The sequence below is a fragment of the Tetrao urogallus genome, assembly GCF_951394365.1.
Source record: "Tetrao urogallus genome assembly, chromosome: 1".
NCBI classification, from domain to species: Eukaryota; Metazoa; Chordata; class Aves; order Galliformes; family Phasianidae; genus Tetrao; species Tetrao urogallus.
Genome location: NC_136813.1, coordinates 86,051,622 through 86,071,122, shown reverse-complemented (window position 1 = coordinate 86,071,122; position 19,501 = coordinate 86,051,622). Strand labels below are relative to the sequence as shown.

The 19,501-nt window shown below is 38.2% G+C and overlaps 1 protein-coding gene across 1 annotated transcript in view; it reads left to right on the top strand.

Annotated features, from left to right (window-relative positions):
* Nucleotides 1-13,316, top strand: part of ABCG1 (ATP binding cassette subfamily G member 1) — a gene marked incomplete at both ends in the record, with an annotated part of 14,020 nt that extends 704 nt beyond the window's left edge. The window contains 11 exons of the mRNA XM_079549319.1: nucleotides 902-1,041; nucleotides 2,676-2,821; nucleotides 3,502-3,625; nucleotides 4,709-4,823; nucleotides 5,540-5,688; nucleotides 5,872-5,973; nucleotides 8,581-8,749; nucleotides 9,501-9,601; nucleotides 10,027-10,185; nucleotides 11,455-11,573; nucleotides 13,088-13,316. Coding sequence (XP_079405445.1) covers nucleotides 902-1,041; nucleotides 2,676-2,821; nucleotides 3,502-3,625; nucleotides 4,709-4,823; nucleotides 5,540-5,688; nucleotides 5,872-5,973; nucleotides 8,581-8,749; nucleotides 9,501-9,601; nucleotides 10,027-10,185; nucleotides 11,455-11,573; nucleotides 13,088-13,316 — 1,553 coding nt within the window. The remainder of the gene's footprint in view (nucleotides 1-901; nucleotides 1,042-2,675; nucleotides 2,822-3,501; nucleotides 3,626-4,708; nucleotides 4,824-5,539; nucleotides 5,689-5,871; nucleotides 5,974-8,580; nucleotides 8,750-9,500; nucleotides 9,602-10,026; nucleotides 10,186-11,454; nucleotides 11,574-13,087) is intronic.
* Nucleotides 13,317-19,501: the final 6,185 nt, after the last annotated feature.

Sequence of the window (19,501 nt, the reverse complement as noted above, 5' to 3'; positions counted from 1 at the left end):
GGAGTTGGTGTGAGTGCTATGTGATAACACGGTCCTACTGCTAAACTTAAAATCTACTTTCCAAGAAGACTGGCAGCTCCTTTTATCTGTGTATGTTACTCTGGATAAGTATTTCCTGTAAAATTCAAGTTCTAATCTTTCCTTGGCTTTTCAGAGTTGGTTATTTTTTTTTGTTTGGGTTTTTTTTTTTTTTTCCCCATAAATAGAAAAGGTCATGTTTTCATTCTGGTATATTTTGTGCTCCCCAAACCGTACACTTAACAGGTGAATTTAGGAATAGTTTAGGCAGCTGGAAAAAGCCATGTAACAGAACTCAACTGAAACAAAAGTCTGAAGAACGAAGAAGGCGATGAGCATGCACATTGGAAAGGTGTGGCCTGATGTTTCAGGAGCATTAGATGCTTCCTACTCTTCCTCACATTCCAGTCTCTTTTAGAGTCATAGAATGACCTGGGTTGAAAAGTACCACAATGAACATCTAGTTTCACCTCCCCCTGCCATGGGCAGGGTCACCAACCACGAGACCAGGCTGCCCAGAGCCACATCCAGCCTGGCCTTGAATGCCTCCAGGGATGGGGCATTCACAGCCTGCTTAGGCAACCTGTTCCAGTGCGTCACCACTCTCTGAGTTAAAAACTTCCTCCTAATATCTAACCTAAACCTCCCCTGTCTTATTTTAAAACCATTTCCCCTTGTCCTATCACTGTCCACCCTCATAAACAGTCATATCTCCTCCTGTTTATACACTCCCTTCATGTGCTAGAAGATCACAGTGAGGTCTCCCCGGAGCCTTCTCTTCTCCAAGCTAAACAAGCCCAGTTCCCTCAACCTTTCTTATTCGATTTATTCTTGCACATCTGATTGAGACCTGAACTTGACTTTTTGGACTTACCTACTCCAGAGGAGTATCTTATTCTAGTAAAAGATGCCTCTGGCCTTAGCTGGTATGTGGATCGTAAGATCCACATGCAGAAGGAGAACGGGAAACTACTTCTGATCCATCTGAGGAAAAGTAAATCCTTTGCCTACAATATGAAAATGGTATCTTCAGAGATACAGAAGCAATTTCCATTGCTGCCTGCTACCCATATTTATTTCCTAATTAATTGGGACATTCTAAAGCTCTTCAATCTCAGAGAATCTGTGAAATTCAGAAAAAATTCCAGACAGGTAGGTGAATCAACATATTGGTTAGAATTGCTTTGGTTGAATCAAATATATTTTTCTTAATATGATAAATGCACATTTTTAATTGGAAAAATGTATTTGTTCAGAAACAACTGTTATTTCGCTTGTACTTTGAAAGTCTTAATTTGTTTGCCCTTTGCTAAGTTAGGCCAAGCAAGTTGTTCTGTAATTATGAACAGAAATTTGAGGAAAAGACTGTGTTGTATGCATTTGCACAACTCTTGTTAAAAGGGCACTCATTTTAGTATTACTAGCCTGTGCTGGAATAAATCATTCATTTTATTATTATAAATTGGTAAATGTTGGTCAGAGTTAAATTGTATGAATTTATGCACTTGTGTTAACAAGATTACAGATGCCTGTTTAAAACAGCCAGGGACAAGTGAAAGATCTCCAGTGAAGATTCTGGTTTGTTTCTGAAGTTTCTGGTTGGTTTAGCACGTGTTGCCCATGTTCCATAGTACCTTCCCTAGGAATTAAGGATAGGGGTAGTTGGGCTCTTCTCTCAGAATGGGAGCTGGTTGGTAGTTGGTTTATTGCAGTCATATTTCTTGAGTTCAGACATTTTAATGTCTATGTTTTTACTGATGCCAAAGTGTTGCTTTCCTTATATAGAGCTAAGTCTGGATCTGCAAGCACTGAAACAGATAAATTCACAGCAGCTGGAATTGTTCTCCTTTTTTCTAAAGACTCTGGGACAAACTGCTTTTCCTGAGGCAGTGTCTTGAGGAACTCCCAAACATCTGAGAATACACGATAGCTCAGTTGGCTCTGAGAGAATGAAAACACTTAGAATCAGTGGCCACACTTTAAAGAGTGGACTTGAAAGAACAGATACGAGAATAGCTCGTCTCTTTAGAAACTACTCGTTTGTGTTATACAGTTCTCCATACTCTTGTAAGCCTAGTTCTTATAAAAGAAGCTTGTTGGTTTTGCTGTGTAGTAAGTGTTCACATACTGCCAAGATCTTTTGATATTTTGAGGGTGACAGAGCACTGGAACAGGCTGCCCAGGGAGGTGGTGGAGTCTCCTTCTCTGGAGATGTTCAAGACCTTCCTGGATGCCTACCTGTGTGACCTGGTGTAGGGAACCTGCTTTGGTAGGGCGGTTGGACTCGATGATCTCTGGAGGTCCCTTCCAACCCCTACAATTCTGTGATTCTGTGATATATGCACCATATCCAAGGAACACTATGGAAGGTCTAGTTATCACAAGAATGGCTTTCTACTAAAGAAACAGAAAGAGACAAATAATGCATTACAGACAAGTAGAATTTTGGTCAAAATGTTTGGTGCTGGGTTAAGCAACACTGAATCTAATAAATGTTTAATCTTTTCTACATTATATAGAAATAGTCTTTGATATAGAGGTAGTGAAACAAAATCATACTTTAACTTACTTTCTCCATGAAAATTGGTACTATAGTAAAGAAGCTCTTCTTTTCTGCTAAGATATTTAAATGATTTGCATTGTTGTGTTTCCTGTAGGTGAAGGAAATATTGACAGCCCTTGGTTTGCTAACCTGTGCCAATACAAGGACTGGGAGTCTATCTGGAGGCCAGAGAAAGCGTCTTGCCATTGCTTTGGAGCTGGTGAACAATCCTCCTGTTATGTTTTTTGATGAACCAACCAGGTACTTCAGGGGCAAAAATTAAGGTTGCTCACATGATAGCACAGTGCTGCAGAACAGCTATTCACATCTAAGTAATTGGAAAAGGTTCATGTTGTATTGCATTAAAGTGCTGAATAATGTCTCAATACTTTCATTTGAGTACTTAGTGCCTTGGCTCACTTCTACAAACATGAGACCATGGGTCTATAAGTAATATTTAAAGAAGACATGAACTGAAATAAGAAAAGAGAGGATATTGTTTTCAGATTGTATCACGTGAGCTTTCTTCTTCAAGCAAAAATATAAGCTTGAATATAAGTATTTTGAAGATTAACTTTTTATAACAAGTGTAGCATATTTTGGATCAAATTCTGTGATCAATTTAGGAGGAAGCTGGGAGGGCCATGAATATGTATCTATTCATTAAAGTTAGGCACATTTAAATCTGTAGTTCTGAAATGCAGAAATCCCTTAAGGCAGTTTTCAGAATACTCCTATTTTTCATTCTTGGGCATGTTTCCAACTTAATTAAAAGACTGAAGGAGAAATACAAGCATAACGTTGGCATATGATAAAATTAAACTGTTAAAGAGAAAATTTCTAGGAAGATAATAGCCAGATACCAAAGTATCAAATACGTGTGCTACTTCTGAGGGGTGTGTATGGATCTATGGATAACAGACTTCTTTCCTCTCATTCAGCGGCTTGGACAGCGCATCATGTTTTCAAGTTGTCTCTCTGATGAAAGCTTTAGCCCAGGGTGGCCGGTCCATCATCTGCACAATTCATCAGCCCAGTGCTAAACTCTTTGAGTTGTTTGATCAGGTATAATTCTCACTCTTTTTACATGGTTTAGGAAGGCTATACTTTCCAAGCTACATTCTCTAAGTAAAAAGATGAACTCTATGGTTCCAAATCAAATACATAAATAAATTGGAGTAAAAAATACGTTTTATTATGTTTTCTTTTTCTTTTTCTTTTTTTTTTTTTTTTTTTTCTCTGCCTGTTTCCATTTTCCATTCCTGTTTAAGTGCAATATTTTTAAAGAATCTGGCTGGTATGTTTGTAAAATTGTGATTATCACACTTAAGAATTGTATGCCTTCACCTACTACTGTTCCTGGGCACGGTGCTGTCAGTAAAGTAAATGAGAGGTAATTTTTAAGAGCAGGAGAGCTTTATTGCAGATATCTGTAGTGTTATTACTAGTACACATTCTTATCTTAGTTACACAGGTGTAAATTCAGAAGTGTTTATTGATAGTAAGAATTGAAATGAAGTCAATTGGAGATCTTTTCTCCAACCTAACAACAAGATGTGAACCATGTGCTTTTAGATTAGATTTTGGATTTAAATTTACCTGAATCTTTTTAGGATATCTAAATCAGAGACGAGAGAAAACTTACTACAGTATAGGTGAACAAACTCTTGCAAGAAATTACCAGTCTGGCAAGCTGGGGTTATTTAATGCCAGCAGTACAGCAAAAAGTGAGGATAATCAAGCTGTTTCCTGTTGCTGTGCTGTTCTGCTTCTTCTGTTTCCTACATTCACCAGCCTCGTCTCCCAACAAAAAGATCCATAATATATGGAAATTAGATGGCTTGGTTATGCAGTTTCTTATCTGATTTCAAATGTGTCTAAGGCTTGAATTAGTCTGTTTCTGAGTTAATGTGCTTTAAGTCCTGGAGGGAATGTTTGCAGAATTCACATCTCAAGCATTTCATCTTTCATTAGTTGTTATTCCATACAAAGATAGTTCCAAATGGTGACAAATCTTCCAGATATATTTCTCTGACTGGGCCTACAAGAGTATGTTGTGTTCATGGTTTGCTGTCATACAGTTAGGATGTTCAAATATTATTATATGATTTCATGTTGTGATTCTCTTTTCTTTGCCTTGTATTTCAGCTCTATGTTTTAAGTCAAGGTCAATGTATTTATCGGGGAAAAGTATTAAACCTTGTCCCTTACTTAAGAGATTTGGGTTTGAATTGTCCAACCTATCACAATCCTGCAGATTTTGGTAAGGAAAGTTTGAATAATTTGTTTTGTATTTGGCTAGCACCTTCAGGATAAGGGGAATCATGGTGCAGTTTATACTTTTGTACATGTATACATATGTTTCTGTGTACATATATGTACCAAAACTGGAATTAGAATCAATTGGATTATTTCTAAGCAATTTGAATGCCATCTGGTGGTCGAATTTAGTGACTGTTTCTCTCTGATAGAAGTGCAGGTTCATGAAATAAAAGGTTAAACATATCATTTTGTATTTCATAGTAATTTAATCACAGTGATTTTTCAAAGTGACTCCAATATTCTAGTATTTTGGATTTGTTTGTTTTTCTGTTTTGTTTGTTTTTTTTTTTTGTTTTTCATGAACAATACCATAGTACCATACAGCTGATAGAATTGAGATTTTTCTTTTGTTCTTAATTCCAAAAATGAACTAAAGACCACAAAATAGGCATTTGTCAGTTTTGATTACCAATACTGTTTCATATTTACTACTTTTCATCTAAAACGGTTCATTTAACTATGAAGATCAAGTGAATTTTCTGAAGATGTATAGAAAAATGCACTTAAATTATGTATATATACACATGAATTTAGATTAGAGCCCTTTTAAAAACAAACTCCTACAACTATTAATGCTATGGAATCAAGGGAACCTAGTAATAAGGCCTGTAACTAACCCATAGTATAAACCAGTAACTCATCTTCTGATTTATGTAGTTATGGAAGTAGCATCTGGTGAATATGGAGACCAGAACAGCCGACTGGTAAGGGCAGTACGGGAGAGGATTTGTGACACAGACTACAAGAGAGATGTTGGTGGTGAGAATGAGTTGAATCCCTTTCTCTGGCACCGACCCTCTGAAGAGGTATTTCATATATCACAAGTAATGGGTATGGCTTGAGGTTGGAGAGGGAGGAAGAGAATTTAAAATCCTCAGTCAATTGAGGAGTTTTTGGGCACATTCAGCTGACGATAATGGGGTTTTGTGAAAGAAAACTAAGCAAGACACTGCAAAGAAAGGAGTTTATTCTTTCATGTGTTTCCGCAGGATTCCTCCTCCACAGAAGGCTGCCACAGCTTCTCCGCCAGCTGCCTAACCCAATTTTGTATCCTCTTCAAAAGAACTTTTCTCACCATCATGAGGGATTCAGTAAGTCTGCTTTGATAGTACTTTTGGAGCCTAAAGGTTTATTCAGTTAGTTGTAAGACATTATAAATATGCTTTAAGAGTCTTGTCCGCAGCCCATGCATGAAGATTGACAATGAATTTTGAAGTAAAGACGCTTCTCTTTCAATATTGCTATTAATTGTACCACCTTAATTGTGAACAGCAGTTTTCTTCAGTAGAATTCAAACGCATTTGGGCTACAAACCTAAAGGTGAAATTTTCTCTGTGCTGGCAAGTTACTTATGCAAATATTTATCTTTTTAAAAAGTGATAATGATGGTGTACTGGTATGCCAGAAAATTATTGTCTCTTCAGACTATTCAAGGTGGCAGAGATACAATTTCAGTGTAATGTAAAGTTAATGCTTAAAATCTTTCTTTTTGCTCCTGAAACATAAAATCAATAAATCAAAACTTGCTTATGTGAAAAGGAAATACTTGTTTCCATACACTTACAATGGAGTAAGTATCAAAATGAAACTCTTCATTCACAGGGGAAAAAAAAACTATTTTTCACCTTTTCCTGAAAATAAATTCCTTCAAAGTTCCCAGGCCTGCAGTTTTCTTGTAAGTTTATTAAATGTTTTGCAGAGATAGTTTGCATTAGCAAAATATAAAGGGACATTTTTTTAAACTCAGAAAAGTATTTCTTATCTTGAAGTAGCTGAATTGTTTGTGAATTTGAGAGATAGGAGTATTTACACTTGTGATTGATGCTCCTGCTTTGAAAGGTCCTCTAGATATGAGTGTCCCTCTACTAACAGGCACAAGTTAAGGAGATGAGCTTCCTCAAAAGTAGACTTTATGTAAAAACTTGTCCAAGGGACTCCTCAGTGTGAAGTGTCCTTGTCCAAGTGGTTTTCTCAGTGACAGATTTGCAATCTGATAAATCTGAGGAAGGTTTGTTTGCTGCTTTTTCTGTTTTGGAGGGTTTTCAGTGCTTCACATGAGAGGAGAAAAGACAGCATAGACACTAATGCACACATTAATTAGATATACCTATCTTTAAGAAAGGGGAAAGCCATAAAATGTATTATGCATGAGGTAGTTAGAAACCCAAAAGTGCTTGAGCCAGATGGAGCTCAGCGTGAGTAAATTACTCTTGCAACAGAGTAAGCTGAGTTTCACTGAGCTCCAGATGCTGTGACTGTGCTGCTCTTGCCCCACACCTAGGGAAGTAGCTCTTCAGGTCACAATACTTTACAGTATAGACAAGTACACAGAACTACAGGCTAGGAAGAAAAGAAATCTACTGGGACTCTGTGTCCAGGCCTCCACTGTCAGATAACTAGTGTTACATCTTTTTTAGAAAGAGAAACACTATATTGACTGTTATAGTAAAAGCAAGCAGCTGTTTTCCGTAATATGGTAGTTGGGAAGATATGGCAGACCCATGCTGTCACAGTGGTTAGGAAGCGTCTTATTTCCAGACCATATATGTTATGCCCAGACCATATATGTTATGTTGAGAGTGGTGAGGTGCTGACACAGGATTCCCAGAGAGGTTGTGAATGCTCTGGCCCCGCAGATATTCAAGACAAGATTGGATGGGGCCCTGGGCAGTCTGGCCTACTATCAGATCTGGAGGTTGGTGACCCTACCACAGACAGGGGTTGGAACTTGATGATCATTGGGATCCATTCCAACCCAAGCCACTCTGATTCTGTGATTCTGTGCCCGTTGGTTGCTTTACCAGTGTGTTTATTTGTCATCTCTCATTATTGTCCCTTGCTGTTGTTTTATATTATAGTGCATTTATCATTAAAAGGTCAATGAGGTTGTTGAATGTTGTCTTTCTGTAATGTGTGCTAGTTTGCACATCACCAAATACTCAGTCCAAAATACATTGACGTGTTCACATGGGAGATGTGTTAAAAACCAAAGCATACATGCAGCTTCATGTCAGCTAGTCAATGGAATGCCTCTGTGGAGAGCGTATCTCCAAGGTGTACAAACCCTAACCATTGATCATAGAAACTTCTCCTCATCTCGATCTAGGGGAAACTGTGGCTTATTTTAGGATACTTAGATAGAGAAACAGTGTTGTTTTTAATAATTATTGCAGGGTTTCGATACTTTTCTTTATTCATCCATGTCGCTTGTAGATCTGCTGTCTTGCCGAGAAGGCACAAAAGGCTTAAGTATGCCTGATTAAGTTCATTTGGTCTATACAAAACAAACAAACAAACAAACCTCTTTTCTTCTTCCCTTATCTTACCACTTTTATCTGCTCGGGGACGTCTGTCTTATAGTGAGAGAGAAAGTCTCCTAGTGCATGAGGGAAAATTGCTACATGACACTGTCTGACAATAGGATTTCAGGTTGCAACATTCACAATTTCTGCTTTTGTTTATTGGAAGAAATTATCTGGACTAATAGCCTGGGGTCTGATTCACACTAGAAAGTTCATTAATGTAAGTTTTCCTTAGCTGAGACCCAGTTTCCTAGTAGAAAGTGAACATTCCTATATTTGTTCTTCTGGACATAATTATTATTTTTCTGCATGCTGTATATCTGATTTCAGTCATATTTCCGTTGTTTTTGAACTCAGACTTTCTGATCAGAAATACTTCTGTTTCCTTGCTTATAGGTCCTAACACATTTGCGTATCACCTCTCACATTGGAATCGGTCTGCTTATTGGCTTGCTCTACTTAGGTATTGGCAATGAAGCTAAGAAGGTTCTCAGCAATTCTGGCTTCCTCTTTTTTTCCATGTTGTTTCTTATGTTTGCTGCACTCATGCCAACCGTCCTTACATGTGAGTACCAGTCATACTCTTAAATTAAAGAACAAGGAGATTGCAACAAGTTGGAAGGGCAGTGTATCTATTTCATGTACCATGGCATTTGATTGTGCTTTCAATTCTAAGACAGGCTTTAGGGTAAAGCTTGTTCTCACTAACTGCTGTGTAGAATCTAACAGGGACAGACTTCTCTCCACAGTTCTGCAAGTAGTTCTCAACTCTCACAGTCTATTATTACAATCTTGGACTGGAATTATTCCTTTCTTAATGTGCCAGTTTATCTCTGCTTTGTTAAGATATGTTTTTTTTTAATCTTAGAAAAACTATGCTAATTTCCCTAGGACTTCTAAGTCATGACTGCTGCATGAAATCAGTATAGTCATGTGATATCTGAAACAAACTGTTCCGTACTTCTTCTGGGAGCACTGTTACTTCGGATTTGCCTTTGTACCAAAAGGAATAACCAGGTCCTTTAGGCTTTGAAATTCTTTTTATTTTGAAAAGCCTCTTAGAGGAGAGTTCAAATCATTTGAGTAACCCAGTACATATTCTCAACAGTTAGCAATTCTCAGGGTAGACTTCTCACATTTCATTATAAATCTTGAAACTATTGCTGGTCTGTCAAAGGTATTTGAGTTCCAGTCCCCCTGTCGGACTACAGCAGTTAAGGATTATGTTGTTATTATGTTATATTATTAGATTTGTTACTATGTGGAAGAATATTATACACTGACAACCTACCTACCTTTATTTGTATTTTCTGTAGTTCCTCTTGAGATGGGAGTGTTTCTTAGAGAGCACCTGAACTACTGGTACAGCCTGAAAGCCTACTATCTTGCCAAAACAATGGCTGATGTTCCTTTTCAGGTATATGTGCTACTCTTCAATGAAATAAGAACCATCTTAAACTCATGGCAAGTGCACTTGCTGAGAAGAAACTTATCATGTGTGCCTTAGCCTCAGGTTCAGATAAAAAGCATCTTGATAATAGTATGCCCTCATCTGACGTAGTATTGTTTTAATTAAAAAATTACCATTTTTGATGTTATGTAAAGAGAAATTGAAACGGGATGTAAGTGTGCTGGATTTGTTGTCTAAAACACAGTAGCATGATAGATATTACGGCTTGTGGCAGATTAATTCGTTTTTCTCAGCTGAACACCATGTATGTCATGTAACATGTAAAGACTGAGAGCTATGGATTAACTAGGTCTCCCTATGTTTTTATCTTATTCAGAGTAAAAGTGAACGTTAGGCTTCAACAGACTAACTACAAGTATATCTCCTTGCAGATCATGTTTCCTGTAGCTTATTGCAGCATCGTGTACTGGATGACTTCACAGCCATCTGATGCACTCCGATTTGTCCTCTTTGCAGCCTTGGGAACCATGACATCCCTGGTGGCACAGTCACTGGGTCTTCTCATAGGAGCAGCCTCTACATCTCTCCAGGTACCGATGGCATTTGGTGATTTCACAATCTCCTAGATATCTCCTAGAACTGATTGCTTACTGTGAATGTTGTTGTGTCCCAAGATATTTGTTAAAAGAAGATAAGCAAAAAGTTCTCTTTGCCTGATATAGCTACTTGATGCTTCTTGCTACCAGATCTGAATGGGCTGTGCCTGCTTGAGCGGATTGTCTTTTGGTATTTATCCCTGGCTGAGGAGGACTGATGCATATACAGAATGCAGGTTGGCCGTGGAGATCAGCAGCTCAGGATGGGGTTCTTCCACACGCATGCAAGGTTGCAGGTGGAAGGGTAGAAAAAAGATTGATCAGACATTAAACTTCTGCAGAAGGAGGGCAAGAAGCAGCTGTTGGCGTGACTGCTAGGCTGGAAGCTAGCCATGTAACTCCATTTTGCTTCCTGGCACAGAGATTGATGAAGCGATAGTTCACAACAGAAATGTTCTGTGGTGCCTGTTTCAACATGTTACATTGATACTAATATGCAGTGATAGTGTGAAGTTTTCTGAAGTTGAAATCTTGGTTTACTCTGTACCATCCTGTGGAAATGAGCAAAACCCTTTTCTATCTCTGTTCTTCTGCTTTCACCAGAGGTACCTGTATGACCCTTTGCCCTAGAGGAGATGTAAAGAGGAGAGGCTGGAGATGGGCCAATACCTGTCTTCCTCAACAAAGCCATTCAATTGGAAATAATTTTTACCACCTTCATCAAATTTTAGAACCAGCTGAAACTGCTTTGCGTGTGGGATTAATGAGAAGGAGGGCTGTGTATCTGCTGATCTGTCAAACAGTGAGGAAGAGGGGTCACTTACACTGAGTATCAAAGGAATTCTAGTGTACATCTTGCTCTGTAAATTTCGTGGTAGGTTTAAGTCCTTCAAAGGATGGATCCTGAAGCAGCAATGTAGTCAAGTAGGAACAAGTTTTAGGAAGATGAGAAGACCCATTTTCCTCTACTAAATGTTAACTTGCCTCTAAGGAACTTTGTCCAAAAAATTCAGTAATTGGCATTTGAAACTCTAACTATTTAATGAAGTAGCATTCAAGTCGAATGGTAGAACTCTTCACTGCCTCAGAGAGTAGAATTTCACTGTCTGTTTGGTTTGGCACAAAAACCAGGATTTTTGTAAGAGAAGTGCTATTTGACAGTCTGGTTTCCTAACTTGAAATCTGGACATCAGATGAAAGAGCAAGTTAATTTTTAGTTTTTTCTCTGTCTAACAAGAATCTTCCTATTCCTTCTCTTCCCAGGTAGCCACTTTTGTGGGTCCGGTTACTGCCATTCCAGTGCTTCTGTTTTCTGGTTTTTTTGTCAGCTTTGATACCATCCCAACATACCTCCAGTGGATGTCCTACATTTCCTATGTCAGGTACTGCTAGGGAGTCCATTAATTTCCCATTTTAGAAAAGCTAGTTATATGATCGTTTGGTTGTTTTGGACACCAAGAAGGCTATGTTCAAAAGACATTCTTTTGAAGTATAGACGTATATATAATGTAAATGAATGCCACATTACATCACTTCATTTTATTTTGTTTTTACTGTGAAGTAAACAGGAATATTTGGTATGGATCCTTGGTCACAAGTCTGGTTAAGTACTTGTGAAAGCACTCTGGATTGCACAGCATCCAAATCTCCTTGGACTTTGTGATATAAAGGCAGTATACCCGAAATTGTTAAGAAACTGTTGTCAGCACCACATTTCAGAAGGAAATTATGTATAAGTCACTGCTGTATCCTAGGTAGCCTTGTTGGACAAAGCATTGTTTTCTTTAAATTTTGCAGTAGCAAAGAGGCATAGGATTTTTGTCATCGCTAATCTGAATTCTTTGCTCAAGAGTTTATAGGCATAGGCATGTTACATCCTATCTATGTCAGTCACGCTCTACTTGAGACAGTTATCTTATGGTCTGATTGTCATCAGGAAACCTCTGGAGGCAGCAAACTAGTCTGGACTGGACACCTAAATATTTATGGCTAAAATTAAATGGTGAATTCCCATGATGATTATGAAAAGGTTTTCTTCGAAATCAGATGAAGTGATTAGGAAGTAGATGTTGCAGAAGGAGCTAAAGTGCATCTTAGTAAGAAATGTTTTGACTATCATTTTGTATATGGCTTGTGTATGTGTAGGCCCCTTTAATATGAGGAAATAGGTTTCTAGGTGGTACCCACTTTGCTCACTCCCTTCTCCTCACCCTGCCCGTACTGCAGTATTACTAAGAAAACTCAAACTGAATATGCTTTCATTTGTCTAATGATGTCTTACACAAAGACCCATCATTGATAAAGAGACTGCACCCCCTGAATTAGTTAAGCTAGAATTCAAGATGAGGCCTTAAGTCATCGTCCAGCCTGCCTAGGGTTTCCTGGAGCTGAAGGTAGCTATCATATGCATGGGAACTGTGATAACTTATTTGCTCATAGAGTAAAATCTTAAGTGCGCCTGGTTTCAGGGGAAACATGGGAACTGTGCAATATTAATTAGCGAAACTGTGGTACTTGTAAGGAAAAAGAAGAAACATTCTAGATTTATATTAGTTTTAATATATTTCTGACTTCAGACCATACTTGTATCCCCGTTGCTTAGTTTAAAAATCGAATTAATTATATCACTCTTAAAAGGAGAGTCTGAATATGAGCTGAAGTTTACCTGCTTTCTATTTTTAACATTCTCCTTTTTGAGAAGTCGCATATAAATTACCAGTGGCATGTCATTTGCTTTATTGCAATAAGGATAGAATTTACCTTGGGACAAACATCAGAACAGTAACAAACTCATCAGTGTTTCCATCCAAGCTCTTATAGAGAATATATTTCAATGGGAGCACTTCTAAACAGATCATCAACATTTTACATTATGATCCATTCTTCTTCTTTCCAGATACGGGTTCGAAGGAGTTATTCTCTCAATCTATGGACTGGATCGAGAAGATCTGCATTGTGATAAAGATGATACTTGCCATTTTCAAAAATCAGAGGCCATTCTGAGAGAACTGGATGTAGAAAATGCCAAACTCTACCTGGATTTCATTGTTCTCGGAATTTTCTTCTTCTCTCTGCGTCTAATTGCCTATTTTGTTCTCAGATACAAAATCCGGGCAGAGAGGTAGAGGAAAAACAACCAAAATGATGCAGTAGGAAGATCTTTAGACATGCAGTAGAGGGCAGTTGACATTGTCTCACTGTGGCAGGCCCGTCTCCAGTGCCCAGCTAGATGCTGTTATGACCTAGCCCATAGAGAACCACACTGGGATAGAAGACATATAGTGTTACGTCAATCAGTCCAGTTGGGTTGGGTCATGTTTTCATTACACTTTCTAGCTTTAACCAGGAAGAAGAAATAGAAGGGAATTTTACAACACAGAATTTCAATACTGAGACAGTGTAACTGTAATTAAAAAAAAAAAACAAAGCTGGTTGCAGGAAATTTCTTTCTGAAAACCAATTATGCGATAAGGTAATTCAAGTCCTGGTAGCCAGAATAGTATAATGTCATCTGTAGGTGACAAGATAACGAAATGCAAAATGAGAAATGCAAAGAAAATAGGATTATATCATCTTTTTAAATTTGAGAGTTTCGTTGTCATGGTTTTCTATGTATTATTTTGCAGTTGTTTTCCATGGCATTACCCCTACTGGCCAAAAATCTGCAACTGTAATAATAAGGAAAAGGCATCTTTTTGATATGGGTACTTTTTAAAAACAGAAAAAGAAAAGTCTAAAATGATTCAAGTCATTATTTTTGTTTCTGTTTAAATGTAGAATTCTGGTGCTTTACTTGTCGAGCTGGTCTCATATCTGAAAATTGTCATGATAGGAGGACAGGGCAGATTCTGAGTCTGCGCTAAGTCTGTGATCCATATTTGGAAGCAGCAATAGATAGCACAGACATGTTCAAGCTACTGCTGAATGATTGAAAATACATTCTTTTGCAGTGTCTTTTAAATCCTAAAGATTTGTTATCTTGAAAATACTGATACTGCTCCTTATCTGTTTGATCTACCTCCTGTGAATGAAAAGATCAAAGCACTCCAAGGCTCATTTTTTCTTAAATTATGAAAGCAGAATCTGTCCCTAAAGTCTAAGAAATCGTCTGATGGAGTCCAAGACCTATCTATAGTTCAGAGCTTGGAGTATTGTGTTAAACCACTTGCGACTGCCTTGTATGTCAGTGTTTGAAATGCCAGTTAAAAATGACTTGTAGGAGTCTGTTCAGATTATGCAAAGGGCTTTGTAACACTGCAGGCCAAACAGTTTTGTTTGCATCCAAAAGTCTACGTAAGTGAAATGAAAATTAACAGCAAATTGATCTAAACACCTATGAAACTATTGCAAGAGGCGTGCATTTGTTTTGTATATCTCACCTTTGTAAACTTGTTGGGGAATTCTGACACTAAGTTGTTACAAATTTTGTTACTAATTTTCATGGGTATGGATTGGCAACCCAAAATGATAGCATGGCACTCATGCCCGTGTTGGACACCCTGAAGAAATTCTTTGTGAATTCCAGTACCTTCTGCAGTTATTGTCCATTTACCTAAGAGTCGTAGATACCTGAGCCAGAACTACACATTCTACAAATGCATTATTCCTAACAGGGTGCTGAAGTCTTGTAGACTGGAAGCAGCTCAGTGACAGCAAACCACTCAGGAGCTCAGTAATTCATAATGGTAGAGTAGATGAAGACCTTGTTCATCTGCTCATCATTAATTACAGTTCACAGACTACGTTTGAGGACTTCACAGCTACATCTTTACTAGTTAACTAAATAATGCCAGAATCTGATCTCTGGCCTTTAGGCCAGTTTGCACAATCTGCTGTCTTGTTAATCCTCAAACAACTGGGTCTTCTAGGAACAATCTCTGCCCTATGCTAACTTCAAATGCTTTCTGAAAAACCTTGGGTTGTGCTGGGCGACAACTCTACCATTCATTTCTCAGTGAAGACAGTTTGTTAGTTTTCCTTACCCATGCCCAGACTATCTGTAATTTACTGGTGCAGACACAGACTGTGTATACCTATTAAAATCAGCATACTTGAGTTAAGCCAGTGTTCCAGAAGGCTGAAGGCTTTTCACGCATTTTAGGAATGGTAGCTGAACATTCCCTGGAAGTAAGGTTGGCCTGTGAAAGCAAGGTTAATCTTTACTTTAAAAGAAAAAAAAAAAATCCTTGTACAATCTGCATGGTTTTTTTGCTGTTTTTTTTTTTTGTTTGTTTTCTTTTCTTTTCTTAAAATATCCCTGAAGCTAGTAGAGCTTTTGTACAGCTCTACAGCATTTCCAGGCATGCTAACAAGAAGGTATGTGTTTACCTGGCTGTTAGCTACAAGAAAGTAAGAACTTTGGCTGCTCTAAATAATACTCAGAACTGTGAACAGTTATTAAACAAGTCACAAGCTGAAATTCCTTGGTACAGCCTACTTTGATTATCTTAAGACTCTCAGAATATTTTTGTAAGTATTTCAGGCCGTTACTGTTTGCAAACAGATGAAAAACAGGGTTTACCAGATGACTCTTTTGTTGCACACCGATGGTCTTGCTGTGGGCTAGCTGAGTATGAATGAATGACATCCACATCATTAAATCAGGTCAGGGTTTAAGTTTTGTGTTTACCAACACCATTTAGCAAACAGCACACTGAAGATCACCTGCAGTTTATCAAATGAAATAACCTTGCTGATAAAACTGATATTTCTACACTTAGATGAGGGCGATGCTGTCTTCTCCTGTCTAACCTTATTTAGTAATATGGGCACCTTGAACACTGTCTTGTCTGTGTGTGCTTGTTCCTCTGCTGGTAGATTTTATTTTAGCTCTTTAGTCTGCAGTATATCCTTCTGCACTGTAATGATATATTGTATGATGGTAGCCAAAAATCTGATCCTCTGTGGGTGTTCCTAAGAAAATAGATGCTCCAGAATATTTCTGTCACTCCTTTTATTAGCTGTGCTTCTTCCCAGCCATCTGCTGGCAGAATTTAGCTGAAAGTTACTATTCTGAGCAACACTTTCAGGCTGTAGTATTCCAATAAAGAAATAAATGAATTCTCTTGAAGCCAGCTCTACCCACAGATGAGATAATCATTCTTTCCTGCCTTGGTGCTAAAATTAACTAATGATATCCCTTGATGTTACTGTGGGACAGAAGTATTTGAAGTGCATCCCAATTGTATGTTCTTAAGCTGTAAAGTCTTTTAACACAGATTCTGTTTGGCCTTTCTATTGTTTTGCAGAAATAAGCTCTAACAGGCTAGGATAAAATGCATTCCTGTGTTAGTGAACTGAGCAAACACTTTGCCAACCTCTAGGGGCTTCATGCTGAAAAAAAGATGAGGCCAGCAAGAAACTAAACACTTCAAAAAGTCTATTTTTATAACTGTGTATAAATAGCCATAAACATGTTGAAATCAATGCTATTATTACCATTCAGACCTGTTGCAATCCATTTAAAAATTGCACAAGGCACAAATGTTTTTAAATGGTCTCTTGTAGACTGGACCTATGATTGCTGTTGTGATTTCTAGAAGTCTTTAGCGTTCTGTTGGCTTCCTTGTTTCATTTTTGTTTATTTATTTTTATGTTATTTTGGTTATTATGTGCATCAGTTAAGACTTTATGCTTCAAATTTTTTTTTTTTTCTTTTTTTTTTTTTTTTCTGAAACCTGCATATAATCTGGAAGTTTTCAGGAGTAATTTTTTCTTTTATTTACGATGAAATAAACGATTTGGAAAACGGTTTCTACTCACATAAAAAATTGAGAAAATGTCATCTTTATGGGTCAAAGGGAGTAGTGGAAAAAATATCTGGTGCTGACTTCCCTTGCGATTCTTAACATTTGAAACCCCAACTATCTCTTTTCTTATTGAAGGAGCATATATGCACATTAAAGACAGAGATAATTATGTGTGAGATAATGACTACTTGAGTCTGAAAACGGGGTGTATCAGATGACAGCTATTTCAGTCTACTCTTTTGTGCCAGTGTCTGTATTGACAAAAAAAAAAATTAATGGTATGTTAAGCATTTATTTTTGAAACAAAGTGTGGTAGTGCACCCTGACGAGTAGCACCACTGCAGTGATTCTCACAGAAGGACATCTTATCTGTGCGATGTACTCAGATGGATGCATTCTGCTCTAATGGGTTATTCCAAAGCTTTTTCCAAATAAGTAATTATCTGTGTTAATAACTCCTCACATCTGTATTGTTTCATGAATCAAAGTAACGACTGATATCTCTAAAATAAAGTCCAGGCTTGAGTGCTTTGCTGGTTGAGGACTGTATTGCACAGGGAAACTGAGATGTTGGCTGTGTGAACGCACTCAAAGACTATAGCAAAAAGTCAATTTGCTTTAGGTTAGTTGCTGGGTGATTACAGTGATCTTGAATTAATCTTTTTGAACCAAAAAATATTCGGGGCAAAGGAGAGTTAAAATAGAGCATAGAGAGGAGTGTATGTTTTCCTGTAGTACTTTTAGTTTGGGTTTGCATAATAGATTTTATTATCTGCATAATTTTGATAAGGAAAAACAATGTTTCTATTCTTTTCTTTTTGCACCAGAAATGCCAATCCAGGAGTGCTCTGCATACTAAAACTGCCAGTGTTTATTTGTTCTTTCCAAACTAAGAAGGAAGGGTTCTTAATTATTTTTCAGCATTAGATTTTATTGAAATACAATTTCCTTCTTTTGTCTCCTGCCACGTGACACTTATATTCAGGACCAATACAAAAAGGGCAGAAGGAGGGACCTAAGGTGGGCAGCGATGTTTCCAGAGATCCTCAAAAAATGCATGTGAGAAGAGTGAAAATGACATTAGTAATTCTTTCTGCAGCCTCTGCGCCTTCTTCCACATTGCCTTTACTCACTGAGCTGTAGGTCCATCCCACCTGGTGGCTTGGTGGAGAAGAGGGCTGTTTGTATTTGTCCTGCCTAATGGCAAGACCCCCCCAGCACTGCAGAATGTCTTATCAGATGCAGTGGATTTCACTCTTGAGCTCTGCTAGAATTATTCTTACCTTTAATATTCACGCAGGACAGCAAAATCCCTGCCAGAAGCAAGAATGTTAAAAAACTTCAGGGTTAGTTTTAGCACGATCTGACTTCAGACTCCCCTAGAGCAGGGTGACTTGGTGGGTAATTGATCTGGATTTCTGCAGAGGGCATCTCAGTGGTAGATGCAGAGATACTGTCCCAAAGGTTGTTCTTTTTCATTTGAGATCAAATGATCTTATTGTATCTGTGTTCCTACCCAACACCCCAAAAGGGTGCGATTACTCAGGAGTTACTTTCTTCTAGTTCTATATGGAAATCCATTAATAAGATGGAACAATCACAAAGGCATTTTGAAAAGCTGTTGGGAACAAAGAGTAGGCAGAAGATGACACTGTGTCACATCCTTTGTAACAGTCTATGACAGACTGATCGTTGCTGAGTTCATGACACAGGTCTTACTGATTGTGCCACGCAGCACTAGTGAGCGCTTAAGTGCTGGGTGCCACTGACATTAATCATGGGCTTTGCGATTGGACAGAGGCAGTAGCATTTTCAGGGATCAGTTCCTACTGTCCTGTCCAAGAATCACAGAATGGTTTGGGTGGGAAGGGAGCTCAAAGCCAACCCACCCCAACTCCTGCCTTGGGCAGGGCTGCCCCCCACCAGCTCAGGCTGCCCAGGGCTCCATCCAACCTGACCTTGAGCACCTCAGGGATGGGGCACCACAGCTTCTGTGGGCAGCTGTGCCAGCGCCTCACCGCCCTCTGAGTGAAAAATTTCCTCCTGACATCTGATCTAAATCTCCCTTCTTTTAGTTTAAAACCGTTCCCCCTTGGCCTACTACCCATGTAAAAAAAGTTTTTCTCTCCTGTTTACAAGCTTCCTTTAAGTTTTTTATTACTTTGAAATCCTACAATAAACCATAACTTTATGTATTTGTCAGTTGTAGAAGCTTCCTCACAGAGATTTAGAATTCTATTGAGAGTCATTACAAGAAATGTAAAACAAAGGATGACCAAGGAAAATATGAATCCTTTTGTAAAAAGAATTCCCATAACTCAGCCTGCATTCTGGACATTGTTTATGCCTTCAACGTTCACCAAGATTTTGTTGATCCATTTTCTTTCTGGAGGCTGCTGTACAGCTCAGGCCACATGAACCAGTTGCGTGTGTCCTCCTTGCTAGATAATGGTTGTTGCCCACATGGGTGGTTACAGTGAGCTTCTGGAGTATAGAGCAAAGTAGTTTGAGAAGGAGCACAGTCATTTTTAGATTTCTTTGGGCTACAGAATGCCAAACAG